The 18,754-nt window shown below is 39.4% G+C and overlaps 1 protein-coding gene across 1 annotated transcript in view; it reads right to left on the bottom strand.

The window, feature by feature from the left end:
• The window catches only part of LPAR1 (lysophosphatidic acid receptor 1), a 111,205-nt gene that overhangs the window by 29,165 nt on the left and 63,286 nt on the right, over positions 1-18,754 (bottom strand). The window contains exons 2-3 of the mRNA XM_017849966.1: positions 12,846-12,923; positions 11,445-11,592 (exon numbers count right to left, since the gene is read on the bottom strand). Coding sequence (XP_017705455.1) covers positions 11,445-11,489 — 45 coding nt within the window. The 5' untranslated portion in view covers positions 11,490-11,592; positions 12,846-12,923. The remainder of the gene's footprint in view (positions 1-11,444; positions 11,593-12,845; positions 12,924-18,754) is intronic.

Raw genomic sequence — 18,754 nt, forward strand, 5'->3', positions numbered from 1 at the left:
GAAAGAAAGAAATTGAATTCAGTCTGAGCCATTAAGAGGGAGAGGAAGAAACGGGAGGGGATGTTAGTTTACTCATCCATAAAACAAAGAGGAAAAGATCACCTTATTTATATGTTGAGCATTGAGAACTCTATTTCTGTGACATCTATTCTCCTGAAACTTTTAATCAGGCAACCCAGAAGACTTGAACCTTCATAAACCAAATGCCAGCTCTAAAATGCAGCCTTACTTGAACTGACAGGTCAAAACAATATAATAATTCATCCTGACAAAAATGAAAAATTATTTCCATTAGCTCATTTTGCTGAAAGGCTAATAACAATATATTTCCTTATAAACTTATTCCATTTCAATTTTAAAAATGGAATTTTGTATCTTTTAGTTTTTATTATCTTCTACTACCTTCCATTATTGTCCTTTTTTTAATTACGAAAGAGCTTATCTCTATAAACTATCTTTTTTCTGTGACGAGTTAAGAGACAGCAATAAACTTATACAATTTTTAAAAAGCATTTGATATTTTAGATACTGAGACAATTCATTTATAACCATTTTAAGGGGGAAAAAAAAGCCAAATGTGCTCCTAAGACTCCTATGAGTAAATGTATTAGTCCATTTTCAAACTGCTATGAAGAAATACCCAACACTGGGTAACTTATAAAGAAAAAGAGGTTTAGGGCCGGGTGCAGTGGCTCACACCTGTAATCTCAGCACTTTGGGAGGCTGAGGCAGATGGATCACCTGAGGTCAGGAGTTCAAGACCAGCCTGACCAACATGGTGAAACCACGTCTCTACTAAAAATACAAAAATTTGCCAGGTATAGTGGCACACACTTGTAGTCCCAGCTACTTGGGAGGCTAAGGCAGGAGAATCACTTGAACCCGGGAGGCAGAGTTTGCAGTGAGCTGTGATCGTGCCACTGTACTCCAGCCTGGGTGACAGAGCGAGACTCCATCTCAAAAAAAAAAAAAGAAAAGAAAAGAAAGAAAGAAAAAGAGGTTTAATGGACTCACAGTTCCACATGTCTGAGAAGGCCTCACAATCATGGCAGAAGGTGAAGGAGGAGCAAAGCCACATCTTACACAACTGCAGGCAAGAGAGTGTGTGCTGGGGAACTGCCCTTTATAAAACCATCAGATCTTATGAGACTTATTTACTATCATGAGAACAGCACGGGAAAAATCCACCCCCATGATTCAATTACCTCCTGCCAGGTCCCTCCCACAACATAAGGATTATGGGAGCTACGATTCAGGATAAGATTTGGGTGGGAACACAGTCAAACCATATCATGTATATTCGTGATACATCATTCGAAAGAGTAAAATACCATGGTGTAACTGATTACTATAATCCTCACAATCATTTGCCACCTTGTTTCTTCTGCCTTTTCTTTCTCCACTGCCATAGCATTGAATTTCCCTCTGCAACTTCAATGTTGCCCTAGTTTTCCAGCTAGTTTTGAATGACACAGTGGAATGATCTATGGCTGAGTCTCTCCATCTTGACCTATCTTACATAGTGGGATTTACATCTGACCATGACGGCTCATTCTTAAGTTCCCATCAGTCATCTCTACACAATCCAGCATGTCAGAGGTGAGCCCTGCACTATGACCTGTGCCACTGAGTTGGGCTGCTTCCGGGGTCTTCTCCTCCATTGTCTTTACTAGGTTACTTCAGTAACCTGATCAACCACAATTAAGGTAATACTAAACAGAGTTCTAAGTATGCAAAGCTCTGAGAATTGGGGCCTACACCTGATCCACTCCAAAACCTCCCTGTGCTTGGTGGTGGAAAACCATCTAAGTGCAAATGTTTTGATATCACCTGCTGGACATTCTGACTTTGAAATCAGCCACCTAGTTCACCAACACACACACCCTACTCTTTTTTCTGCAAGATTGGAATTCCTGCTATTAAAGGCTGCCTGAATCATTGAAAGTTGCTTTATTTCCAAGCTATGCTTTCAGAAACTAATATGTTCCATGGCCCTCTGATAAACATATTCTCTGATGCTGAGAAGCAAGTATTTTTTACTTTTCTCCTGGCCTGAGCCTGTCTAACACAATCAGGTATGAAATGGGATAAGTTTAACTTAAGGGCAGCTCTTAAGTGATGTTATACAATTACCAAATGGCAGTATTAATATTATCACACAGCAGGGAAAGGTTGATATTTTTTAGTGACAGTCTTATTAAGGCAAGGTACAGATATTAAAAGACAGAAATTCCCTGGGCTCTATAATTACGATTTCCTCAAATGGAAAAAAACAGCAGGCCATTGTCCCACCTTAGTGTGTAGTCACAGCAAAGCTGCAACAAACGTTCAAAGAAAGATGACTGGAGAATCCAGGGGTATGAAAAGATCGGGCAGTTTCCTAATGGGCAAGAAGTGGGAATAAGCCAGACCCACTTTGAAGGATAAAGGAGTAGCTCCATTAACCATTAAAGACTAAACCAATTAAAAGGATGTATTAGAAAGAAAATAAACAAACATGAAAGGTGTTATACGTGGTTTACCCCAGGTGCCCCTGTACAATTTCATTTTATGAATAGAAAATTCAAAATGGGCTTTCAGATTCCAAAATAATATCTCTTTTCAAACCTTATCTGAGTTTATAAACACAAAAGGAGGCACAAGATGAATTTAAATTGCAATATGGAAACAAATTTAACTTCTAATAGAAACATGGTTCAAGATGAAGTCAGAAGTCTCAATGTTTATCTCCAGATGCATTTATTTCTGGCAATACATGGGAGTTTTCCATAGAGTGTTTATCCAACGTTGCCTTCCTTTGATGGGTCTTCTGGCATACCACATACACAGACCATATGTAGTGGTTCCCCCTTTCTCCCTGTAAAGAACTTATAGAATAATCATGGGGAAAAGGGAAAGAACTAACATATGTCAGGTATCTATTAAAAGGCTGATACTCTACAAAGCACTTAGCAGTTATTTCTGCCATTTAAACTTGTGACTACAGTGTATGTTATTTGAATTCTAGAGATTTTAAAAAATAAAGCTGAAAAAGACCTATGTATTGAAGATCCCCTAGCTATGGTGTATAACAGTCTAGATTTGAACCAAAATCCACCTGGGTCTACGCCCATGCATTACCTTTTCCCAATTCCATGTTAGATGAAATTATTGTGTGGCACTGGAAACATACTTCATAATGCAATTAATTGTTCACATTTTAGTTTGAAAGAAAGCACTATCAATATAATCTGTAATCCCTTACTTCAGAAACTCATAATTTAATAATTGCAAACATTGTATTAATTCCCTTACTCTGGAGTCTTCTGTTTGTCTCATTTTTGTATTCTTCAGTTGTGAAATATTCTGGTTATAATTTTAATCTATTTTCCCACTTAGAAAATAAAGAGAGGAAGTGGAATTGCCTTTTTAAACCTTAAGAGTCATTGAATCATTTTATGCAAAAGAGTAAACTGATCTAATCAATGTTTTAAAAAATAAAATAACCCACCAACTACAAAACACATTTTAGAAAAGCAACTGAAGAAACCTGAATATCAATTGAGAATCAAGTGATATTAGGGAGTTGTTTGTACTTTTGCTAAGTGTGATGATGGCAGTGTGGTTATTTAAGCAAATTATTTTTTAGATATGCATATTAACATAAGGGGACTTTTTAAAAGATGACAATGGTAGAGATTCTGAAATACTTCATCCCCAAAAACAGGAGCAAGTGAAGCAAGTATGTTAAAATGTTATTACTGAATCTAGGTGTTGGCTATATTGAGATTCATTGCTATTTTATTTTGTGAATGTCTGAAAACTGCCATAGTACAAAGTTCTATTAAAAAAAACAAATCTTTCAGCCTCAAAAAAAAGCAACCCACTTAATGTGAAATTCCGTTGCTTTGATTAAAAAAAAATCCACTTTCTAATATCAGAAATAAAACCTTCTAAAACACAGATTTTGAAAATACATATTTTGTTGAGAGAACCTATTGGTAAGGATGTCCAAAAAAAAAAAGTGTCTTCCAAAAGACAACAAGCAGACACCAATCATGTTTTTTTGCATTTTATTTTTTGTTGTTTTTTGAGACAGAATCTCACTGTTTCACCCAGGCTGCAGTACAGTGGCACAATCTTGGCTAACTGCAACCTTTGCCTCCTGGGTTCAAGCAATTCTCCTGTCTCAGCCTCCCGAGTAGCTGAGATTACAGGTGCACACCACCACACCCGGCTGATTTTTGTATTTTCTGTAGAGACGGGGTTTCACATTGGCCAGGCTGGTCTCAAACTTCTGATCTCAGGTGATCCACCGGTCTTGACCTCCCAAAGTGCTGGGATTATAGCCGTGAGCCACCACATCCAGCCTCAATCACCTTTTATCAGAACAGAATGAGAACTGGAGGAACAATCTCTCAACTAAGACATTGAAAATCTACCCAAATTCACATCTTCAATGAAAGCTACAGGAAATCACTTGGAGGGATCAAAATACCTTTATGTTCTTGGCTTAAAACCAAAATGGTTGTGAACAGGCAACCTACAGAATGGGAGAAAAAATTTGCAATCTATCCATCTGACAAAGGTCTAATATCCAGAATCTACAAGGAACTTAAACAAATTTAAGAAAAAAAAAAACCATCAAAATGTGGGTGAAGGATATGAACAGATACTTCTCAAAAGAAGACATTTATGTGGCCAACAATCTATTCATCTGACAAAGGTCTAATATCCAGAATCTACAAGGAACTTAAACAAATTTAAGAGAAAAAAAAAAACCCATCAAAATGCGGTTGAAAGATATGAACAGATATTTCTCAAAAGAAGACATTTATGTGGCCAACAAACATATGAAAAAAAGCTCATTATTCCCAGTCATAAGAGAAATGCAAATCAAAAACCACAATGAGATACCATCTCACACCAGTTAGAATGGCGATTATTAAAAATCAGGAAACAACAATGCCTGGAGAGATGTTGGGAGAAATGGGAACACTTTACCACTGTTGGTGGCAGTTGTAAATTAGTTCAACCATTAGTGGAAACCAATGTGGTGTTCCTCAAGGATCTAGAACCAGAAATACCATTTGACCCAGGCAATTCCCATTACTGGTATATACCCAAAACGTTATAAATCATTTCTACTATGAAGACACATGCACACACATGTTTATTGTAGCACTATTTACAACAGCAAAGGACTTGGAACTAACCCAGATGCCCATCAACGATAGACTGTGTAAAGAAGACACTGGCACATATACACCATGGAATACTATGCAGCCATAAAAAAGGATGAGTTCACAATCTTTGGTAGGGACACATTGAATGAAGCTGGGAAAACATTCATTTCTCAGCATACTTAAACACAGGAACAGGAATATCCAAAATAACACATATTCTCACTCATAAAGTGGGAGTTGAACAATGAGAACACATGGGACACAGGGAGGGGAACATCACACACCAGGACCTGTCTGGGGGTGGGGGAAGAGAGGAGGGAGAGCATTAGGACAAATACCTATTGTATGCAGGCATAAAACCTAGATGATGGGCTGGGCATGGTGGCTCACACCTGTAATCTCAGCACTTTGGGGGTCAAGGAGGGCAGATCATGAGGTCAGGAAGTCAAGACCAGCCTGGCCAACATAGTGAAACCCCATCTCTACTAAAAAGACAAAAATTAGCAAGGCATAGTGGCACACGCCTGTAGTCCCAGCTACTCAGGAGGCTGAGGCAGGAGAATCACTTGAACCTGGGAGGCAGAGGTTGTTGTGAGCCAAGATCGCACCATTGCACTCCAGCCTGGGCAGCACAGTGAGACTCCATCTCAAAAAAAAACCCCAACCTAGATGATGGGTTGACAGTACAGCAGTACAGCAAACTACCATGGCACATGTATACCTATGTAACAAAACTGCATATTCTGCACATGTACCCCGGAACTTAAAGTAAAATATTTTAAAATAAAATAATTTAAATTCAAATAAATATAAAAATTAAAATTTAAAAATAACAAAATGGTCACATAACAAATGAGAGACAGCACGATACACCTTGAAAAATACTGATATAGAAGAATCTTTCCTTACCAGAATCACAGGTGTGAGACCTGAATACCTTTGAGGTTCTCAGATACCTATTCTGGTCTCTAATATAATCCTAGGTTTGTGAGAAGCCAAACTGCTCACTCTGGTACTGAACTATTGACTCTTTCATGAAAAACGAAAATGAAACTTTTAATCCAAATTCTATCCACAGTAACCTGATCAAGCACAGGGTAATGTGCCTAACACAGTGCTAGAAATAGAAAATGGCTCTGGAGAGCTGCAAGTTTGTTTGGTTTACTACCCCATCCCCATGCCCCCAATATCCACAGGACATGAACACATTAACTCAGCCTAATGATAAACAGGTTCCTGTCTGCAAATACATCCCAGGAGTTTCCTTTGAATAAGAAAACTCTTTTTCTGTGTCTGGACCAGCAGAATTACAAATCGGCTACAAACACAGAATCTTCTTGCTGCCGCTAGTCCAGTTTCGTCTTAGTATTCATCACCTAGCTTTGTAAGAGCTAGGTGCTCTCTCAGCATGAGAAAATAAAAATCTATCTCAGAGTCAAGGCGGGGTAAAGCAGAGAATACGAACTTGCCCCACTTCAAAGCACAAGGCATATCTTTCAACTAACTAAACAGCAATCCCAGCAGGCATGACAATGCAAGCTTTCTTCCCTATTATTGTTTGAAACAATCACAAGCTATTTGTCCATATTAATTAGTTTATATGTAGTATTAGGAAGCCTTGATTAGAAAAATGCTCTTTGTTACTAAATGAATAGAGTAACAAACAAAACCAAAAGCTTTTTTAAAAAAATTGTTGTTTTGGCCTTAGAAAAGGATTTTCGGGCCTTTCACACTTGAATGTGGATTTATCTTTACAAAGTTCCTGAATTCACTGGAAAAGAATGCAAGTTGATGTGCCAAACAATACCAGGCTAAGGTGACTGAGTGAACTGCTTATTATGCTTTGCCTAAGAAGATGCTATATCTAAATTATTTTTACCTTCTTTGAACATGGGCAAAACTGATAATAAAGGAGAAGACATCAGTAGAATTTTCAGGGCAAGGGCAAGGGCAAGTGAGCCTTGAACTAAATTTGACTGTACAAATTACATGTGAGGAATTGACATATAATTAGGAGGCCCATCACTGGCCAAAGGATCCTGGGAACCAAGTGACCCAATGGTCTGCATCTCTCCAGAAGAAGCTATCTATCTCTATGACCTAATGCCCGAGTGTATAGCTGGCTCCTTCCCCGTGGGCTTAGTTCTCCAACCATCAGAGGCTGCCACTATTCCCAAAATACAGTGAGAATAATGGAACTACCCTGGTTAAAGTTAATTAACAGACTTGCTCAATAAAACAATTATCGAAAGTCAGGACTTGAACCCAAGTCTATTTCAAAGGCTGGGACCATTAAGCTAACACAGACTTCTTTAAGATCAATGTTAAATTTGTTAATATGGTTTGAAAGGCCTTGTAAAATCTCCAATTTTATAACCTAACCTATTTATGCTAATTCCAGCATTTGCCAATTTCTGCAGTGTAACTATTTCATATGGCTGATTTCAAGAAGCTAGCATGAAGTCAACTGGCTCACAAAATTCCTGAAAATTTAACAATCTGCCTCTGTGAGTTGATATAGGTGGCTCTAGGGACATCACTGTTTACAATCTCACGCCCCACTGTAGTGCAACCATCCAAAACAGAATTCTAAATGCTTTGCTCTCTCTCTCTCTCTCTCACACACACACACACACACACACACACACACACACACACACACCACCTTGGGACACTTGACAGTCACCCATGCTTTTTCTTCTCTTTTACCAAGATAACTTATATTCATTTGTTCTCAGCCTAGTGGTCTTCCTTCAGGAAGTCTTCCCTGATCCTCTAAATCTTTTCCGGGTTCTCCACTTTCCTCCCAGAGCACCCATACTTCCTGTATTTGTGCATTCCTGCATTGGTGACAAAACCTTGTAACTTTTTGTTTTATCTGTATATCTCCCACTTATCTCTAAACTCTGGCAGAGCAAAACTTATTTATCTTACTTATTCTTGTATTCCCCAGGCCTGCCACAAGGCTTGCTGAACAATAATAACAATGCTTGCTAACACACACTGGGCAATATGTGCCCAGAATATGTCCCAGGCACTATTCTGAGTTTTATAGAAATTATTTCATTTCCTCCTTAAAATAACCCTATCGGGTTGGCTTCATTATTACCAGGCTCATTCTGTGGGTAAGGAAATAGGGGCACTAAGAGGGTGGATACCTTCCCCTCAGGCTCAGGTAATTAGTAAATCAAAGCAGGGTGACTGGTGAGCTTATGTTTCTCCCTCAAGAAACCAGTGTTTCTTGGCCACATTTTTTTCTCATTAGTGATCCTTAAGGAGAAAAATTAATTATATTTAAATTTTCTGTAATGAGAAGAAACTAAACACTAAGGAATAAGATTTTGTTGGATAGAGGTATAAGCTTTGGAGGAATTTTTTTCATCTCCCAAAACCCAATTTTTGTCCTCTTGGGGCAATATCACTATGTTAAGAATGTATGTTCTAGGACTTTCATTATCCATTTCCATTAATGTACCATATATTTGTCCCTAAAAATACACAGTCTTGTTTTAGAATTTTAATGGTATCTCCCCATAAGTACTATTTTGCATCTTGCTTTCTTTTTCTTCCATACGATATCTTGGAGTAATATATAGCTGTGTAGATATCCTCATTTTAAAACCACTGAATAGTGGTCGGGTGTGGTGGCTCACGGCTATAGTCCCAGAACTTTGGGAGGCCGAGACGGGCAGATCGCCTGAGGTCAGGAGTTGAGACCAGCCTGGACAACACGGTGAAACCCCATCCCTACTAAAAATACAAAAATTAACCTGCGTGGAGGCACATGCCTGTAATCCCAGCTACTCAGGAGGCTGAGGCAGGAGAAACGCTGGAACCCAGAAGGCGGAGGTTGCAGTGAGCCAAGACTGCACCACTACACTCTAGCCTGGGAAATAGAGCAAGACTCTGTCTCAAAAAAAAAAAAAAAAAAAAAAAAAAAAAAGAAGGAAAAGAAAGAAAAAAGAAATGAAATGACTGAATAGTATTTCAATTATGTCCACATTCCTGAATTCATTAAGTCTTCCTACTATTGGATATTCACAAACTTTTGTATTTCTTGGTTTGCAACCAATGCTTCAATGAATATCTTTATACACTCCTTGGGCTCATGTGTGAGTGTTTTTCTAATGTAGATTCCAAGACAGCAGCAGGGCATGTGCAGAAATGTATAATTTGAATAGATACTGTTGAATTACCCTCCAGAGTGACTGTCCCAACTTACTTTCCCACAGAGAATTTACAAGAGTACACATTTCCCCCAGTAATTGTATGAAATAGAACCTCTTTCTCCTTTGAGCAGTGTCAAACATTTTAATTAAATGAGTCATTTAGAGGTATTTCTGTTCCTCACCAGCTGATAGGAGCTTGTGTAACAGAGAAGATTTATAGGTAAGAAGAAGCTATTGGAAATGCTGACAGATGACAGCAGCAACACCAGGATGTGGAAATGCCTTGTCTAGAAAACCTGCACTAGCCTAACTCACTTCACAAAAGGACTAAGAAGAGTCATTACATGGGAACAGCTTCTGTGGACTTTGAAATGGTGACCTCAGGTAACAGGCACTAAATCTCTTTGCCCATTCTCCAAGTCTCTCGGATACCAAAAAAGTCTACTGAAGATAAGGGAAACCAAACACCCAAAGTAAATGAAGTGTTGAAAGAACAATGGTCCACTTACCAGAAAGAGAAATGCATATGACGATGGTAACACTAAACATTCTGGAAAATAATACTGAAGCCCTTGGTACTTTATTCTGTATTCATATGATATGAATAAAGGGCTTTATTCATAAGATAAAATCCCAAGGTGGATAACAATGATGACATCCCAAATGGCGCTGAGGAGAAAACACTATACTATATGAAGGAAAATACCCCTTGTTCTCCTTTTCCCTCTCCTTCTTCTCTCCCTCTCTCACAAATACGCAAACCCCTATTAAAATACATACAAAATTGAAGAGCCTGCAAAATCATACTGAAAAAAACAGTGTGGAATAACGTTCTGTATCAAGCTCAAATTTCAATCAATATGGCTCTTTCTTGAAAGTATGCTTTTTTTCTTCAAAGTTACCCGAGGCTGGGCACAGTGGCTCAGGCCTGTAATCGCAGCACTTTGGGAGGCCAAGGAGGTGGATCATTTGAAGTCAAGAGTTCAAGACCAGCCTGACCAACATGGTGAAACCCCATCTCTACTAAAATACAAAAATTAGCTGGGCTTGGTGGCAGGCGACTCAAGAAGCTGAGACAGGAGAATTGCTTGAAACCAGGAGGTGGAGGATGCAGTGAGCCAAGATCACACCACTGCACTGCAGCCTGGGCACCAGAGCAAGGCTCCCTCTCAAAAAAATAAATAGATAAAAATAAAGTTGGCCAAAAAATGATTGTCATGAATGAGAGAGGTCACACTATAGAAAGAAGATAAATGAAGAGTAAATGGGAAACTACACTTCCTCAGCACCTCTGTATGCCTCATGTATATAAACCATCATTTAATCCATGTAACCATCATGTGAGGAACGATTACATGAGAGAGATCTGAAGCAGAGAGAGGTTGGCATGACTAAGGCTCTTTATCCCGCAATCAGAGGAGCAGGGATGTGAACTGTGGCCTTATGACTCCAAAGTCTGTTTCCACATTGTACCCTGCTGCCTGCTGAATCTGAAAGAGTCCAGTGAATGCTTGATTAAATCAGGCTGTAAAATCATCCGAACAAAGACCATGTCCCTGCCGTATTACTGCTCTTCACTGGACAGAAAAAAATAACTCATACGATTACTGTTCAGAAGTTCCTGGAATTGCATTTTGTTTTCAAAGTTCCTAGAACAGGTCAAGGCAAAAGAGGAAGTATAGGAGAAGGACGACAAGACAGCCCTCAAAAAACTTGTTAAAGTTAAATTCATTCTGATATATTTCATTAAACCCCACTCCAACCCCCGGCCCACAAAAAAAGCCAAGACAGGAAAAGCAGCAGGGTTTACTACTGACTTATTTTGATTTAGAGTGTGATGCCTATAGTGACAGTCGGGCATCCTAAGCACTGAAAACCAAGGCCTCCTATGAACAGAGGCCAGTTCACTAAAATCACTTGTTCATTGTTCCAGCTGCTTCCTGAATTAAATGGCACCTCACTCACAAAAGCACCATTATTTAAATACGCACCAAATGATAGCGAGAGAGATAAGCATGATCCCTAGAGTCAAACACACTTCCTGAAACCCAGTTTAAATATTTGACAAACTTATAATTACGTCAGACCTCTGCTAGTTTGAAGCCCTTACCTGGGGCTGTGAAATTACAGGGATGGAAGTAGAGATGGCAGCCATGACAGCTCTGTGGTTGTAGACAGTGAACAGGCCCCAGAACTACGGGAGACTAATGTTCTTGTTTGCTGATCAGATCGAGGTCATGCTAGGAGAAGCTGTGTATCTGGAAAACAACAGGAAAACTCACATTTAGCATAAAAGGACTAGCATATGGGTGTGAAGTACCATTGGCCAAAGGAGGTAAGAATCCCTAGAGTCAAGTTTCAAATACTAGCTTAATGCAAACAGAAAGCCTGTAGGGAAAAGCTAAAGTCTAAAAGCCATGACTTCTGTGCTATCTGTCCAAATACTCTTAAGTTGAGGAATTTTCATAGGTTTGAATCCAACATGCCAGGTAGATGTTTTGGGAAGACAGTTTCAAGCTGCAGAGCTGGGGAGGGTGAGTCGGGGGGAAAAGTCATCCTGCCATTAAATAATAAAGGAATTGAATAATCCATAGTGGAGAGCTGAGGGCTTACATAGAGGGCAAAGGGAATGCAGTAACCACCCCCACTTATCTGAGGAGTGGATTCTAAACCCCCCAGTGGATACTTGAAACTGTGGATAGTGGGTTAGGCGTGGTAGCTCAAGCCTATAATCTCAGCTCTTTGGGAAGCCGAGAGGGAAGGATTACCTGAGGTCAGGAGTTTGAGACCAGCCTGGCCAACATGGCAAAACCCCATCTCTACTAAAAATACAAAAACTAGCCGGGCATGGTGGCACGTGCCTGTAATCCTACCTACTCAGGAGGCTGAGGCAGGAGAATTGCTTGAATCTGGGAGGTGGAGGTTGCAGTGAGCCAAGATGGCAGCACTGCACTCCAGCCTGGGCAACAGAGCGAGACTCCATCTTTAAAAAATAGAAAAAGAAACTGTGAATAGTACCCAACCCTGTAAATAACAGAGACAGTTACTAAGTGACTAATGTGCAGGTAGCATGCACAGTGTGGAGACGCAGGACAAAGGGAAGAATCACATGGACAGTATGAGATTTCACCCACACTATTCAGAACGGAGTGCAATTTACAACTTGTGAATTGTTTATTTCTGAAAATTTTCATTTAATATTTTTAGACCAAGTTTGACTGCAGGTAACTGAAACCATGGAAAGTGAAACTTCGGATAAGGGTGGACTACCATAATACCGTCAAGTAATTAGATATCACCCCCAGTCCAACCCCACCTATTTGCAGAAGAAAAAATTGAGGCTTAGAGAAGAAAAGGGACTAGAGTCACACATTTAATGGTAGGACCAGGACTACCGCAGTAACTCCAATTCCCAGGCCTATATGAAACATAACAAAGTGAATGTGTTCCCTGCCTATATTTACTCAAGGAACTTAGTCACCGCTTTTAAGACTAAAGAAAGGCAAGATACCTGATGCTGTAGGAGTCAGTCCTGAGAAGTCAGGTACTCAGATAGATGGATGGGGAGCTTCATAAATCAGACGTCCACCTGTATGAGAAAGAGAACATTTCTAAAATCCTTTTGACATCCTCAAAGAGAGGATGCTAAATAAGCACAAAGTATAACCAAATCTTCTCTTATTCACATGTTCATTAGGAAAACTCAGACAGATGCTAACTTCCCCACACTAAATCACGGCCCTAGTTCTGTCCAAAGGCTGATGTGACTCTTTCCACATTGCAATTTAGCCCAGAAGAAAAAAATTTTTCATTTTAAGAAAAGAATTTTAAAAAATTCTTTCATTTTTAAGAAACATTTTCATTTTCTGGTGATTTTCATACCTCCTAACAATATCTCTTCTTTTATTCAAAGACGTTATTGGCTGGGCACAGCAGCTCACGCCTGTAATCTCAAAACTTTGGGAGGCCAATGGGAGCAGATCATTAGAGGTCAGGAGTTTGAGACCAGCCTGACCAACATGGTGAAACCCCATCTCTACTAAAAATTTAAACCCAGAAGGCGGAGGTTGCAGTGAGCCGAGATCATGCCACTGCACTCCCACCTGGGCAACAGAGTGAGACTCCATCTAAAAAAAAAAAGAGTTATTGAGCATCAATAGGGAACTGTGGGCACAAGAAGTAAGGCTAAGCCAACCTTGCCTTTAAGGAGGTTTTGCCAGTAAATACACTTTCTAGCTTCACCAGCATGCAAGATGATACCTGAACACCTTTTTTTTTTTTTTTTTTTTTTTTTTTTTTTTTTGAGACGGAGTTTCGCTCTTGTTGCCCAGGCTGGAGTACAATGGCCCAATCTCAGCTCACAGCAACCTCCGCCTCCCAGATTCAAGCAGTTTTCCTGCCTCAGCCTCCCGAGTAGCTGGAATTACAGGCAAGCAGCACCACGCCCAGCTAATTTTGTTTGTTTGTTTGTTTGTTTTTAGTGGAGATGGGGTTTCTCCATGTTGAGGCTGGTCTCGAACTCCTGACCTCAGGTGATCCACCGGCCTCGGCCTCCCAAAGCACTGGGATTACAGGCGTGAGCCACTGCGCCCGGCTACCTGAACACTTTTTAAACTATTGGGAAATGATACTTTTCATAATAGTAAAAGTAATGAACCAGAGGTCACAAGATCCAAATCTTGTATCCTAGGAACTGTGCAGTTAGACATTTAAGCCAAGTCCTTTGTCCCCCGAATCCCATGGTGCTACCCTATATTAGCTCAGGAATACTGGGCAAATGAGAGGCTCAGAAGTGCTGCCTTTCTAAGAAATAATCTAGGTTTGACAGCAACTTTTATAAGCTTAAATTTTTAATTGCTACATTTTTGTGCAGTATCCTTCATACTACAGTTTCAATCACTTTAGGTTCTAGCTGCTTAGAACTATAGAGCCTTCCTATTTTCTTCTCCCATTCGAGCAATTATTTTCGTTGACAAATAAGTAGTAAAGTTATCAAGCTATCTTGTCATGACATTCAACAGCAAATTCTACAGCTGCCCTGTGACAATACTGATGATCTCCTTAGTCCCAGTTATAGGACAAATAAGACTTGTTTATCACACTGTGAAAGTAAATAAACAACCCAGGAGAAGAGTATATGTATACAGGACCTTTCTTTTTTCAAGATGACTGCTAGAGTGCCGAACTTACCCAAGAAAATTACAGGAACCCCAAGGTGCACTGTTTTATACTGAACTTATTCCTGGCATTATTTTTTGCCCACTCCTACTTTCATTTTTCCTTTCTCCCTCTTATGTATTTATAATTCACATTATCTTGTTCTATGTGACATAAATGAATATATCAATAATATAACTATAAAGCAAAAAATCAAGCACACAAGATTCCATTCTTAAGGATGCATACTATATGCTCAGGTCTAATATTTCACCAAGCTATGTCATTAAGCAACAGAACCTTAAAATATATTCAATATTCAGAATATAGAGAGTTGCCTGAAAGGTAAATAGAGGCAGCTAGCTTATAGTAAGGAAAGCGATATAGAAATGGATGAGATCCACCAAACAAATATGTCATATGGCGTTATTACTAACAACAGCAGAGGGAAAGATGGGAGACTGGGATTTAATGAAAGGCCACTGGATGCTGAGCTTTGGAGCAGTAATTTACCCTAGAGTTTGAGGCAGATACTATTCAATTATTTTACAAGGGAGACATCTGAGGCTTTGAAAGGTATTGTGAGATTGTGCAACATACCCCCAGTCACACAGTCAGGAACTGAAAGAGCTGAGGTATGAATCAGGGCCTACGCTAAGATTCATACTCTTTCCACAGGCCAATACTCCAAGTGATCAAAGATTAAAAAGAGATGGAAAGCATGTGGAATCTTTAAGCAAAAATGTCAGATAAAAAATGGAGAAAGTAGGATGAAAGTCAGATGACTTGCAGAGTGACCCTGAGACAGAGAACCTTGTGCTCCTCTCATCTATATAAAATTTTAATCATGTGACCCTCATTTGGATGTTTCATTTCCTTGAGACGCCTAATAAACATGACAGATGGTTAGTTTCACATTTTCAAGAAGAAAATAAGACAGAAAATTAACTGCCTTCTCCTAAAACATGAGACATGTCTAATTTTGTTGAACCTATTCACACATTACGAGAATGCTTTATAAAATAGCGTATGGTTACTTTGCCAAATACAAGGGCTAAATGACATTTAACTTCAAAGGTACAAATCAGTTTTCTTTTGGGAGTGAAGTCTTAAAATTATATTATGAAATCTATTTGCTTCTCAACTTATTTACGAAACTGCACATATCATGGGGGAACTAGAGACAAAAAAGACATCACCCTAAGTAATCATGCCATGCAGTATCTAGCTGAGTAAGCTGGTTCACTTTGACAGACAAACCCCCGCCTTACCAGAGCCCCAGACTGTCAACTAGAGAGTTGCACAATAATTTTTAAGGAAATACACCCCGGGCAGGGCGTGGTGGCTCACATCTGTAATCTTAGCACTTTGAGAAGCCAAGGCGGGTGGATTATGAGGTCAGGAGTTCAAGACCAGCCTGGCCAAGATAGTGAAACCCCATCTCTACTGAAAATACAAAAAAGAAAACAAAAGAAAAGAAAATTAGCCAGGCATGGTGGCAGGCACCTGTAATGCCAGCTGCTCAGGAGGCTGAGGCAGAGAACTGCTTGAACCCAGGAGGCAGAAGTTGCAGTGAGCCAAGATCACACCACTGCACTCCAACCTGGGCAACAGAGTGAGACTAAGAAATACACCCCTCTGAACTCTTCCAAGTACTTCGATACCTGTGCTGCAACTCTTCCAGCCTGCCATCAACCTAACTCTCCATTTCCTTTGCTTGAGCTTCAAAATTGTGTTCTAGCCACAGAAAACCATGAAGCAATGTGGGTTTGCCCAGCTGACATCAGGCTCTCCAACTGCCCTTGGAGCATTACTGTTGCCCCTTCTCTTCTTTCCTAGTTGTCTCCATTTTCTATTCTCCTAGGCATCTCTTCTCATCTATATTTCTCTTCTCAAAACCGTAAAATTACCTCTAATGCCTCTCACTTGCAAAAGATGAGCTTTGTCATCTATTTATTTATTGGATCATTCATCCATTCCTTTACAATCACTGGGTCTAAATTACCTCAACATCCCCCCTACAATTCAAATCTCATGTATAAAATACAATTTCCAAATAAGAAAGCTATAAGCATATTTTTTTGTGCCAGATTACCAAAGAAATGACCAGCTGATTATAAGACAGGAAATATCCTGAATCAGCCCTGGAAACTAGAGATAGATCTTAAACATCCAGAAATATATACTTGAAAGAATCAACATGGGAGGTTGACAAAAGGACTAAAACATGATATCCTCTTCATGTGAAACTGCAACTGCACGACCAGAAAATAAGCAAATGAGAATCCACTAAACCCATAATGATACCCCTAGTTCAGTGGGATGGGGGCACTGAAGCCCAGGGAGACTCGGGGTACATTTAGAATACACTAACTCCTTTAAAAGGGTTCCTGGTTTCAGAGGCCAGCCAAGCAAGTAACCTCTGGCTGCATTTACTTCTGGTTGACAGGTGGCTATGATGACTACCACGGAAAACACATGGGAAAAAGACACTCCCAGCTGGCTCCTGGCAATGGCAGCCATGCCAAGTGACAATGACCTTGCTAATTACTGAGTGCCACACCAAATACCTAAAAGAAAGTTTCTGGTTTGAGGCAAACTTCCCTGTGATTACTTCTGGAACTGATGCTGGCACTTTTCCCAGGCCTCACAGGAATATGAATTCATAATTGGTAAATTAATCTACTACAAACGTAACCTTTTTCCTTTGTCTGGACTTGAGTCAAACAGTGACTCATCCAAGTTTCTTGAAAGAACACAGGGTTGCTAACGCATGCGGGGCTTAAAACCTAGATGATGAGTTGATAGATGCAGCAAACCACCATGGCACATGTATATCTGTGTAACAAACCTGCATGTTCTGCACATGTATCCCGGAACTTAAAGTAAATTTTTAAAACAAAAAGAGAAGGAAGGAAGGAAGGAAGGAAGGAAGGAAGGAAGGAAGGAAGGAAGGAAGGGAGGGAGGGAGGGAGGGAGGGAGGGAGACAGGGCAATACCCGATACTGAATATGCATTGACTTCCCTAAGGATAAGCAAAGGAGAAAAATCTAAATCCACCAAGCAAATAGAACACATTATGGTTCAAAAAAGGGGAAGATTCTAGAATCAGAGCAAATATTTACTTAAGAAATAGGTATACTACATAAAAGAGAAAACTCTATTAACAGAAAATTTCTAGCTCATGTTCTTAAAATTCTAGGGGACATAGCAGAATCTTTGCACATAGAGCAGGTAGTCATAGAAAGAAACGTGAGACCAGAAGAGAGTGTGTGTTAACCAGAAAAGAAAATCTGAATTATGAACTTGAATAAAAGCAACCAATGAAGCAGAAAGTAGAATATTTTTAAAAAGCAAAAAATAAAATTAGTGATGCAAAAGATAAAATAGACTTTTAGAGGTGGTTGGGGGAAGCTACATGGGTAAAGATTTTAAAGCCTTCATCCCCAAAACAGAATAGATGAACAAAAAGCAATAAAGGAGGAAAGAAGAAACCATCAATGCTGAAACCAGGAAAGGACACATTTATTCTCAAAACTTTAGAAAACTATTACAGATGAACAACAATTTAGATAAAATGGGGAAATTTTTCAGACTGTGTATCATTCTTCAGAGAGCCCTATGGTTTGATAGAAACAAAATAGAAAAAATTCCTGAACCCCAAACCTGGAGGGACAAGATGAGATACAGGCAGGCCAGAGCTGAAGCTTGTCTTGTTTCTTATTATCTCTTCCCTATATCAGAGCTAAATAGCATCTGAAGCCAATCTTACACCATCTAAGGCCTGAGGCTGAACGATTTTTCTCTCTGGAATCTGAGCAGATGAATAGGTTTAACAACAGTAACATCAAGAATAATATATTGCACTTATTCAAACAAAACAGGATGCTTAAAATTGGTAATTCAAAATTCTAAAAAGGTTATTCTCACAGAAGTACAGAGCAAAGTGGTAGTTACCAAAGGCTGGGGTGGTTGTGGAGAGAGGAAGTTGGGAAGATGTTGATCAAAGGATACATATTTACAGTTAGACAGGAGGCATAAGGTCAGATCTACTGCAGTTAGGAGGAATAAGGTCAGATATATCGTGTAGGATGGTGACTATAGATAATGATGATACATGGTGTTCTTGGAAAATGCCAAGGCAGTGGATGTTAACTGTTCTTACCACAAAAAAATGAAGACTATGTGAAGTAATGCATTTGTTAATTCATTCCACTATATATATATATATATATATATATATATATATATGTTTTTTTGTTT

The sequence above is a fragment of the Rhinopithecus bieti genome, unplaced genomic scaffold, assembly GCF_001698545.2.
Source record: "Rhinopithecus bieti isolate Rb0 unplaced genomic scaffold, ASM169854v2 scaffold_33336, whole genome shotgun sequence".
In the NCBI taxonomy this organism is placed as follows: domain Eukaryota; kingdom Metazoa; phylum Chordata; class Mammalia; order Primates; family Cercopithecidae; genus Rhinopithecus; species Rhinopithecus bieti.